The sequence below is a fragment of the Hemiscyllium ocellatum genome, chromosome 24, assembly GCF_020745735.1.
Source record: "Hemiscyllium ocellatum isolate sHemOce1 chromosome 24, sHemOce1.pat.X.cur, whole genome shotgun sequence".
Taxonomy (NCBI): domain Eukaryota; kingdom Metazoa; phylum Chordata; class Chondrichthyes; order Orectolobiformes; family Hemiscylliidae; genus Hemiscyllium; species Hemiscyllium ocellatum.
In genome coordinates this window covers 58,724,012-58,736,013 of record NC_083424.1, presented here as the reverse complement: position 1 = coordinate 58,736,013, position 12,002 = coordinate 58,724,012, and the positions used below count along the sequence as shown (strand labels likewise).

General features: G+C 45.1%; 1 protein-coding gene across 3 annotated transcripts in view; it reads right to left on the bottom strand.

Moving 5' to 3' along the window:
- dgcr2 (DiGeorge syndrome critical region gene 2) overlaps positions 1-9,049 on the bottom strand; it is a 92,926-nt gene extending 83,877 nt beyond the window's left edge. For all 3 annotated transcript variants that reach the window (XM_060843852.1, XM_060843853.1, XM_060843854.1), the window contains exon 1: positions 8,885-9,049. In XM_060843852.1, the coding sequence (XP_060699835.1) occupies positions 8,885-8,954 (70 nt within the window). In that variant the 5' untranslated portion in view covers positions 8,955-9,049. The remainder of the gene's footprint in view (positions 1-8,884) is intronic.
- Positions 9,050-12,002: the final 2,953 nt, after the last annotated feature.

Genomic DNA, 12,002 nt, shown 5'->3' with positions numbered 1-12,002 from the left:
CTGAAACTGACTGTGAAAACTTCTATAGATACATGAAGAGAGAAGGAATGAAGGCAGTAGGTCCTTATGGTCAGAACTGTATAGTACTGAAAGACCCTTCCGTCAAACTTGTCCATGATAATCTATTTCAATCTAGTCCCACTTGCCCATATCCCTCTAAACCCTTCTTATTCATATAACCATCCGTATGCCTTTTAATTGTACCAGTTTGCACCATACTTCCTCTGGCAGCTCATTCCATACCTCTGGCATGAAAAAGTTGCCCCTTTGATAATTTTTATATTTTTCACCTCTCATCCTAAAACTATACACTCTAGTTTTGGACTCCCCTATCCTGGAAAAAAAACCTTGACTATTCACCATATCCATGCCCCTTATTACTTTATAAATCTCCAAGATCAGCCCTCAGACTCTAAAGCTCCAGGGATAATAGCCCCAGCCTATTCAGCCTCTCTCTACAGCTCAAACTCTCCAGCAACATCCTTGTAAATCTTTTCTGTACCCTTTCAAGTTTCACAACATCCTTGCTGTAGGAGGGAGACCAGAACTGAAAACAGTATTTGAAAAGTGGCCTAACCAATGTCTTTGACAGCTCAATGCACTGACTGATAAAGGCAAGCTGACCAAACGCCTTCTTCACTACTCGATCTAATTGTGACTCCACCTTCAAGGAAGTATGAAACCGTATCACAAGGACTTTTTGTTCGACAACACTCCATAGGACCCTACCATTAAGTGTACCAGTCCTGCCCTGATTTGCATTAACAAAATGCAATATCTCATGTTTATCTAAACTAAACTTCATCTGTCACTCCATTGCCCATCTGATCAAGGCCCTGTTGCACTCTGTAGTCAGAAGTGCAACAATAGAATTTGTAAAAGAAAACAAAGAACAGTTGACCATTCTCCACCACATTCCATGCCTGCCCAAGGAGAAGAAAAATGCTCCCATTCACTTAAAGCCTTTAGTCCCCCATTCATCAAAACATTCTAGAACTATTCATTAATTCTAAAAGTCACATCTGGTCTTATGTACACCAGCTTTCAATAAAAAGATGACTCTTTCTTGACCTGACTGCTCTCCCAACAAGGTACTCATCTCCACTCAACTTCAAAGGACACAATTTTGAAATGATAGTTATGGTTTAGCAATTTACTGCCAGATCTGATTGTTATGAAACTTATGAAAGACATAAAAGGTATCGAAGGGGCAACTTTCAGGGACAACTGAAGTTATGGTTTAGCAATCTACTGTCTGATCTGATTGGAAAATCTGGCTTTAAAGAAAAACAATTGGTTATTTCAGCATTATCCAAACATAACCCCAGCTTCTTTTCACAACTCCAGATTTTCTTAAACTCCACTCCCTTCTCCCATCCATGGACCTCAGTCATATGACTCAACCAATCCAATTAATTCTTGCTACCATATCCTTCTTTTGTACTAACCTGCATGGCGAAATTTCTTTTTGTGCTTTTCCCGGAGTCCTGAATTCACATCTTTCTCAAGTTTCTCTGCCATCTCCTCTCATGCCCTTTCTGACCTACCTTCTATTCTATTCCTAGTAAACTGTAATTACTCAACAGCTCCCTCCAACCATGTATGCCTATACTGTCGCTCTTCAGGTATTGCCCCTCTTACATTTGCCGACACTGCCCTATCCCTGAGAAAAATAAAGTCTTGACTTCTTGGCTCTTGCAAACTACCATCCCATCTCAAACCTCCCTAAACTCTCCAAAGCCATTGTTTCCACTTCCTAAATCAGTTCCGATCTTTCCGGAATTCCATGTTTGAATCTCAACAATCAGGTTTCCAATATTGCCTCACCACCATAACAGTCATTTATGACTGATAAAAGCCATGTGACTATGACAAACAAAAACAATTCTTCTTAACATTTGCCCCTCATTGCCTCTTCACTGTTGTCCAGCTGGATGGAGGTGCTCTCAACTGGTTCTATTCTAATCAATTTAGTGGTATTCCAGGGAATCATATGCAATGATTTCTTTTCCTGCTCCGATATACAAGGCGATGCATTAGCTTCCACTGACCAGTCCTACCTCGACCACATGTTCACCTCTCTCAATTCCTCCACTATTGCTAGAGCATACAATAAAATGTAGTTAAGAGACTTCACTGTGCAGCATTCTGGGAGCGGTCAGTTCAGTCATCAAGACTGAATAGCAAAGGAAATACAAGAAATTGATGAGGAAAGGTAGAATAGAATTTGAATGCAACCCAGAAATTAAATAATATTAAACTGCCAAAATTTATACAAGTATGCAAAAAAGAAATGTTCAGTCAAGACAGATGTGGGTCCATTACAGACACAGTTAACAGAATTTATAATTGGGAAAAGAGAAATGGCAGAGAAGCTGAATGGTTACTTTTTGTGTCTGTTTCCACTGAGAAAGGTGCAAAAAATTTCCCAGAATTAGATATCCATGTGACAAGGGATAAGGAGGAGTTGAAGTAATCTAGCATTAATAAGTCAAGACTGGGGAAATCAATGAGGATGAAAGGTGATAAATCCCTAGAACCCGATAATCTGTACCATAGAGTGTCGAAGTAGGTAGCTAAAGAAATTGTCATGCATTGGTTATTATCTTCCAAGATTCCATAAATTCTGAAATGATTCCTGAAGATGAAATCTAGCAAATGTCATCCCACTATTTAAGAAAGGAGTGAAAGAGAAATCAGGGAATTATAGATCTGTCAGCCTAACATTGGTAGAAGGAAAAATGCTAGATACATACAGAGGAACCGCAAATATCTGAACCCCTCAGGAGAGGAGTATTTTGTCTGGATAATTGAATGCCAGATAACAGGTGAGCAAAGCATCAGGACCTCGCGATCTTGTCTGGACAATCGAGATTCCTTTGTACAAACTTCAGATAAAAACTTCTGATTAGGCACTGTCAGCACGGAATGGCAAATGGAACATCATGTTTGATTAACTGAAAGGATTATTTTTGAGGATGAAAATAACAGGAAGTCAATGGATAGAGATTTTCAGAAGGCTTTCGATCCACCACAGGAGGTTGGGGTACTTGGTAATATACTGGCATGGGAGAGTAATTGGTCAATAGGCAGAAAGCAGTAGGAATAACAAATCATTTTCATATTGTTAGATTGTGACTACAGTACAACCTCAATTATCCGAATGACACGGGCAGGGAGTATTTTGTTTGGATAGCACAGTTTATCCAAGCATCGGGACCTTGAGATCTTGTTCGAATAATCCAAAATTCAGATAATCAATGTTGTTCTGTACTGGGGCATTGCAAGGATCAGTATTAGGGCCCCAGCTGTTCACGATAAAAACAGAATCATAGACTTTTACAGTGTAAAAGGAGGGCATTTGACCAGTGCCTGTACCGGCCCCTGAAAGAGTTACCCAGCAAGTCCCATTCACCAGGTCCATTTGTGTGGCCATCTAAACTCATCACTTTCAAATACATTCATAGAGAGCGGCAGAGACACTTCACTTAGGAGCACTGTGAGAGAATTTGGCTCAATCACCATGCGTGAACAGCAAAGATGAACCCAGTGTTAAGGAGCAGTAAGCCCCATACACTACATCATTGTAGTCTTTCTATCTGCAGCCCCCCCCCCTCCCACCTGTAACCAACCAAAAATGTTTGTTGTGGCATATGAGGTACTTGGCCTGTTTGTAAAGAAATTTAGGTAACCACTCAGTACTGCTGGTTGGTACAAGTGTGGGATTAGGTGAATACTGGACTTCATTGAGTAAGGTGATCAAGGTAAAGGCAACTTCCTTTGCATAAAGAGTCAGAGATAGCAGTTAGCACGGCTGTGTGCTCCTCCTGCCAGGGAGCAGTCTAGTGCCTCTGATAACCCTGTCTGCAAGAGGCTACAGCTCCTCCCAGACCACGTGGTTTGGCTAGAGTGGCAGTTGGATACATTGAGGAGCATACAGGACAGAGATTGTGATAGGCATTAGTTACGGGAACTGAAAATGTGTTGCTGGAAAAGCGCAGGTCAGACAGCATCCAAGGAACAGGAAATTCGACGTTTCGGGCATAAGCCCTTCATCAGGAATGAGGACACTGTGTCCAGCAGGCTAAGATAAAAGGTAGGGAGGAGGGACTTGGGGGAGGGGCGATGGAGATGTGATAGGTGGAAGGAGGTCAAGGTGAGGGTGATAGGCCGGAGTGGGGTGGGGGTGGAGAGGTCAGGAAGAAGATTGCAGGTTAGGAAGGTGGTGCTGAGTTCGAGGGATTCGACTGAGACAAGGTAGGGGGAGGGGAAATGAGGAAACTGGAGAAATCTGAGTTCATCCCTTGTGGTTGGAGGGTTCCCAGGCGGAAGATGAGGCGCTTTTCCTCCAACCGTTGTGTTGCTATGGTCTGGCGATGGAGGAGTCCAAGGACCTGCATGTCCTTGGTGGAGTGGGAGGGGGAGTTAAAGTGTTAGTTAAAGTGTTGAGCCACGGGGTGGTTGGGTTGGTTGGTCCGGGTGTCCTCTGAAACGTTCCGCAAGTAGGCGGCCTGTCTCCCCAATATACAGGAGGCCACATCGGGTGCAGCGGATGCAATAGATGGTGTGTGTGGAGGAGCAGGTGATTTTGTGATGGATATGAAAGGATCCCTTGGGACCTTGGAGAGAAGTAAGGGAGGAGGTGTGGGCGCAAGTTTTGCATTTCTTGCGGTTGCAGGGGAAGGTGCCGGGAGTGGAGGCTGGGTTAGTGGGGGGTGTGGACCTGACGAGGGATTCACGGAGGGAGTGGTATTTTCGGAATGCTGATAGGGGAGGGGAGGTAAATATATCCCTGGTGGTGGGGTCCATTTGGAGGTGGCGGAAATGATGGCGGATGATACGCTGTATATGGAGGTTGGTGGGGTGGTAGGTGAGAACCAGTGGGGTTCTGTCCTGGTGGCGGTTGGAGGGGCAGGGCTTACAGAAAGGTGGTCTCACCACAGGTTCAGTCAGGTAGATGGGTGACTGCCAGGAGGGGCAGGCTAGTACTGCATAAGTTGCCTGTGGCTATTCCTTCTCTAATAGTACTATTTTAGATACTTTTGGAGGGATAGCCTCTTAGTGAGGCGGGGGGGGTATAACAGCAGCAGCCAGGCCTGTGGCACCACAAGTGGCTCTGGTATACAGCAGGGTCAGGTGAAGTCCAAGCAACTAAAAGTGATAGGAGACCCACTAGTTAGGGGCAAAGAAAGACATTTCTGCTGCTACTTTCGAGACTCCAGGATAGTGTTCTACCTGCCCAGTGCCAGGGTCAGGATGTGTTTGAGCGGTTACATAAAATTTCTGATTCAAGATGGTGCCGACAGTAAGCAACTCTTGCGAGCTCTTTACAGCGGATCTTATTCTAACTTTCTTATAACCTCTCCATACTTTTAACCCTAACTTTAAGTCTGTAAAAATTACTGATCTTGCTTGGCTCACCTCCTGTGCAGTGTAACCTCACTGTGTCTAAAGCAGCTTATGATCTGCATATCCTCGCTTACTATTTATTATCTGCTTGTACTACTTGCCAACAAAGCTTTTCACTGTGCTTACATACACGTTACTACAATAGATCCAATGAAACTCTTAAGGACAGGGAGAGCAGTTAGAGGTTACTGTGCACATTGGTACCAACGGCATACGTAGAAAGAGGGGTAAGGTCCTGTGGAGTGAATACAAGGAGTTAGGAAAGAGGCTGAAAAGCAGGACCTTGAGGGTAGTAATCTCTGAGTTGCTACCAGTGCCATGTACTAATGAGGCAAGGGAAAAAAAGTTAGTGAGATGAATATGTGGCTTAGGAGTTGGTGCAAGTGGCAGATTTTCAGGATGATTAGAACCTCTTCTGGGGGCAGAAGCAAACTGCACCTCAGGTACAGATTGCACCTAAACTGGAAGCTAGAGAAGTGATTGCTGGGCCTCTTGCTGAGACATTTGTATCATCGATAGTCACAGGTGAGGTGCCGGAAGACTGGAGGTTGGCAAACTTGGTGCCACTGTTTAAGAAGGGCAGTAAAGACAAGCCAGGGAACTATAGACCGGTGAGTCTGACCTCGGTGGTGGGCAAGTTATTGGACAGAATCCTGAGGGACAGGATGTACATGTATTTGGAAAGGCAAGGACTGATTCGGGATAGTCAGCATGGCTTTGTGTATGGGAAATCATGTCTCACAAACTTGATTGAGTTTTTTTGAAGTAGGAACAAAGACAATTGATGAGGGCAGAGCAGTAGATGTGATTATATGGACTTCAGTAAGGCGTTTGACAAGGTTCCCCATGGGAGACTGATTAGCAAGGTTAGATGTCATGGAATACAGGGAGAACTAGCCATTCGGATTCAGAACTGGCTCAAAGGTAGAAGTCAGAGGGTGGTGGTGGAGGGTTGTTTTTCAGACTGGAGGCTTGTGACCAGTGGAGTGCCACAAGGATCGGTGCTGGGCCCTCTACTTTTTAAATGATTTGGATACTTAAACGATTACTTGATAAGAGGTACATTTGGTAAGTTTGCAGATGACACCAAAGAATATCATTAGTGAGGCAAAGAGAAGAACTCAAAACATCAAAGACAGAGTCATAAAGAAAACCTGAGCAAATCAAGTACAAATGGCGGACTTTGAAAGAGAAGGGCCTGTATCTACTTGCTGACAACATGTCCAGTGCCACCAAGACGTTTGGCCTCAAACCAATGTAGAGTAATGATAGCACTGTTTGACAAGGAGAAAATATCTTCCAACAGGCAGAATACTTCAAAATACTCCTAAATTGCAACAGAATCGGTGAGAATGTGTTTGAGAAAATATGCCAACTCCCCATCAATGATGGCCTTGGACTCCCAACTAGTGTGGCAGAAGTTGAAACCATGATTAGACACGTACTAAATGGAACAAAGTTGCAGGAATAGACAGGACTTCAGCGGAACTTTTCAAACTTGGAGTTGAGCTGACACACCATCTCCACCAACTGGATTAAAGAAGAAACTTCTGCCTTCAAGAAAGGAGACAAAAGTGGGCTGAGAAAATGATTGAGGAATTTCCCTATTCTCCATTACTGGAAAGACCATGGCCCAAGTCCTTGACAGAAGCCTGGTTCCAATTTCAGATAAAATCCTTCCTGAAAGCCTCTGCGGCTTGCAACCAAACCATGGAACTTTGGATATGATTAACACTGCTCAAGAACACCAAGAGAAAGGCCAGGAATAATGCTAACCATTCTACATGGCTTCATTGACTGAGTCAGAAGCCTGAGTCAGGTCAATCAAGAAGCATTATAGAAGATCCTGTTAATGACTGGCTATCCAGCAAAATTCATCAATATCTTCCATTTCCTGCACGACAAGTCTTCACTGATGGTAATATGACAGAACCCTTAGAGATGAAGACAGAAGTAAAGCAGCCTTTTCTCCACATTCATCCTCACCATTCTTTGGGACGCTCATTGACAAGCCAATAATGTGGATATTGTCAACAAAACAGACAAAAAGTTTTCAGCCTTAACCATTTGAAATCCCATAGGAATATAACGCCAACCTTACTTCGAGTCACACAGCACAGAAACAGACCTTTTGGTCCAACTCATCTATGTCAACCAGACATCCCAATCTGATCTAGTCCTATTTGCCATTCCTAAACCCTTCCTATTCCCATACCCATCCAGAGGCCTTTTAAACGTAGTACATGCAACAGCCCTGCACCACTTTCTCTGTCAGCTCATTTCATACACACACACCACCCTATATGTGAAAAAGTTACTCCCTCAGGTCCCTTTCAAATTTTCCCCCTCACCCCAGGAACAGAAACACCACTTTTTCACTACTTTCCACTATGCTCAAGAATACATGTGCAGTCCCTGGCATTGCAAGGTAGCAGTACTAACCGTGCCACCTACCCAACCTTTAACATGCTAGGGCAATCCTTCTCAGGCAGTTTCCTCCTAACCCCCATCATGCAAACAGATACACTGTCCATCCTTCCCCCCCCCCCACAATAATGCAAACAGATACACTGTCCTTCCCCCCCACCATCATGCAAACAGATACACTATCCCCCCCCACCATCATGCAAACAGATACACTATCCCCCCCACCATCATGCAAACAGATACACTATCCCCCCCCCACCATCATGCAAACAGATACACTATCCCCCCCCACCATCATGCAAACAGATACACTATCCCCCCCCACCATCATGCAAACAGATACACTATCCCCCCCCACCATCATGCAAACAGATACACTATCCCCCCCCACCATCATGCAAACAGATACACTATCCCCCCCACCATCATGCAAACAGATACACTATCCCCCCCCACCATCATGCAAACAGATACACTATCCCCCCCCACCATCATGCAAACAGATACACTATCCCCCCCCACCATCATGCAAACAGATACACTATCCCCCCCCACCATCATGCAAACAGATACACTATCCCCCCCCACCATCATGCAAACAGATACACTATCCCCCCCCCACCATCATGCAAACAGATACACTATCCCCCCCCACCATCATGCAAACAGATACACTATCCCCCCCCACCATCATGCAAACAGATACACTATCCCCCCCCACCATCATGCAAACAGATACACTATCCCCCCCCCCCCAGTATCACATAAACAGATACACTGCCCTAGCTCACCGGGAGGAACAGAATGCGCAGTTCTCCAACCCTTCCCCTCATCACCTCTAAAAACAGTCCTCCCCCTACCTCCCGGAACCAATGCCGGTTGCATCCCTTACCCGGAGGAACTGATACATGGACCTTTTCATCCTACTATCACCACCCGTAGCAATCCTCCCCTGCCCTCCCTGTTGCTGCTATCTGCAGCCACCGAGTAGGCCCTCTCCCCAGTCGCGACCTGTCTTGCCCAGTCCCGAGTGTAACGCGTCAGATACCTGGCCGTTCCGACTCCGCCACAGTCACGATTAACATCAACAGCAAAGGGATGTCGGGTTTGGGCCACATTTATCCGCCAGGCATCCTCCGGCCGGCAGCTCCCGCCCCGGCCCCGCTCTCAGGCTCCGGGAAACACATAAGATGGCGGCAGCGGAGCGCCGAGCATTGCGAGAGTGGGCGGAGCGCGAGACTGGGGAACAGTCCCCCCCTCAGAGGGGCGGAGCGAGATGTTAGGGGCGGGGCAAGAGTCCGGGGTCATGTCCTCAGGCGAGGGGGCGGGGCGAAACGCTGGAGGCGGATCCTCGAGCGGGGGTGTGGTTGGTGGAGGGGGGGAGGTGGGGTAGTGGCGCGAAGTGAGGGGCGGGGCGTGAGCTGGTGATGGGGCGTGAACTTGGAGGTGAAGGCAGATCTTCAAACGAAGGGCGGGCGGGACGTGCAGTAGAGGGTGTGTCCTCCAGTGATGGACGTCTGAGCTGTCTCGCTCAAAGTGTGGGGTAACCTGAGTAACCATGGCACCAAAAGACACAACAAGGCCCATAACACAGCGGGCATCAATGTGGACTTCAACAGTTTCCTTATTTCCCCACATCACCCCAATTCCCAACTTCCAGCTCAGCACTGTCCCCATGACTTGTCCTGCTGCAAATGTGTTGCTGGTCAAAGCACAGCAGGTTAGGCAGCATCTCAGGAATAGAGAATTCGACGTTTCGAGCATAAGCCCTTCATCAGGAAAGGGGGGTGCAGTGAGAGAGGGACTCACTGAAATCCTTGTAGAGGGAGGAAGAGAGCTTCTTCAAGGAAGGCATCCTTGTAAGAGGATTCGCAGTAGGTTAAAATCTTCGAGTAAAAAATGAGGTCTGCAGATGCTGGAGATCACAGCTGCAAATGTGTTGCTGGTCAAAGCACAGCAGGTTAGGCAGCATCTCAGGAATAGAGAATTCGACGTTTCGAGCATAAGACTTGTCCTACCTACCTATCTTCTTTTCCACCTATCCACTCCTCCCTGACCTATCACCTTCATCCCCTCCCCACTCACCTATTGTACTTTATGCTACCTTCTCCCCACCCCCACCCTCTTCTAGCTTATCTCTCCACCCTTCAGGCTCTCTGCCTGTATTCCTGATGAAGGGCTTTCGCCCGAAAAGTTGATTTTCCTGCTCCTCAGATGCTGCCTGAACTGCTGTGCTTTTCCAGCACCGCTCTAATCTAGGCTCTGGTTTCCAGCATCTGCAGTCATTATTTTTACCATAACACAGCAGCAGGGCCCAGTGGACCAGTGCCAGGGAAACCAGTTAATCCACATAACCAAGCCAGTTAGTCAGTTCAGTCTAATCTATGATGACGCTGTGCGGCCTTGTGTTACAGAAAACCGCACTGAGTTACAGTACTATATTAAGTTAGGAGCTGAGGGTCATCATCCGCATCATCGTTACTTTAGTATACAGTTCTGGGTGCAGGGTTATATTGAAAGAAAATGTATAGTCCAGAAGTAGAGGCTGTGTTTCATTGTTCTCAGACTGTTTCTTGGGGATTGGCTTAAAACGGCATCTAGATTTTGCTGCTTTGCCATCTTTCTTCTTTCGTGAAGATGCTGTTTATGGGGTGCCAGATATGACTTTATGCCACACACTGCTATCCTTCTGTATTCTAGTCTGCATTGTAGTCATTGTATTTTAAGAGCAGTAATTGCTTCTCAACTTCCTTCAGGGTAGAAGATAAAAGAGAAATGGAAAGCTCTGGTAGTGGTGCTGCTTCCTGGACTTCTTCATCTTCATCTTGAGCTTCGATTTCCCCCACAACAGTCTCCACTTTTTCAAATTCAAATTGCTTTGCAAGAGCGACACAATGTTCTTTGATTGCTGGAAGCTCCTCTGACAGTTCAACGCCTTTAAAATCATGAATAAAATCTGGGAGAAACTTCTGCTAAACTGTTTGCAAGCAGTCCTTATTGACATCACCCGAGGCTTCCACAATGATGTCAATAGCTTTCTTACTGTTTCTAAAAACATCCTCGAAAACATTTGTCCCGTCATCCAACCTCTATTGCTTGACCTGAAATAAACACCTAGAGTGGACTTAAAGTAACTGGGGATGGAATGGGAGTTTGTGTTTTTAAAAAAAAATCATTGCCCAATTCACCAATCGTGTTACAGCCAAATCATGTTGATGAAACACATGTTATAGAAGAACAACCTGTACCTGGCACCAAGGCACTCAGTCAGGAGAGAGATGGAATATTCCCATTGGCTTGGATGATTGCAGATTCAACATCACTTAAGAAACTCAAAACCATCCAGGATAAGAAAACTGCCAGCACTTACTGTGAGTGTTGTTTACACTTGTTTGTTCAAGCAATGAGGTAAGGTCAACTGTGGATGAATAGGTGTTGGGTGGTGTGTACAAAATGAGGTTTGATTGGCAGCAAATACTTGATTGCTCTGTGAGATGATGACCAGTTGTCAATGCAAGAGCCTCCTACCCAATAACAACCACGTGATTGGCTCTGAGGTAGCTGAGTAATTTGGATCTCTACCCATTAATTTGGATCTCTACTCCACTTTTTTTGTGACTTATGTGTATGTGTATGTAGGTAGAGGTTTGTAAGGGAGTTAGCATTTTAACTAGTAGACTGATATGTTGACAGTTTTAAAGTTGTTTATTTGTACAGTCAGTTCTGCCATAACACGGTAGTTCATTTTTGTGCAATCCCACATTATAAGAAAATCACATAATAGTAGCACCTTTTAAACTAATGGAGCTGGAACTGCATTATAACCAATACACGCTTTAAAAGTTCGCACTATAGAAACAGTGTTCCAATTCATCATTCACGTTATAGTGAATTCGCATTAACAAAATACACATTATAGAAGAACGACGTGTTCCTGGAATCTCTTTATTCACAATAAATAGTCATTCTTGTTGAGTATAGAACACTGATCTGTGCTTTCTATTAACTTGGGTCTGAGGTAACTTGTGACACTTACAAACCTTTATAAAATCCATAACTTTTGTGAAAACCCTAGGAATAGTGACTTTATTTCTAGTGTACTATCACAATGAACTGTGGCAAACTTTGGGTGCTTTTCCAGTATTAATTTGAAACAGAGACAAGAA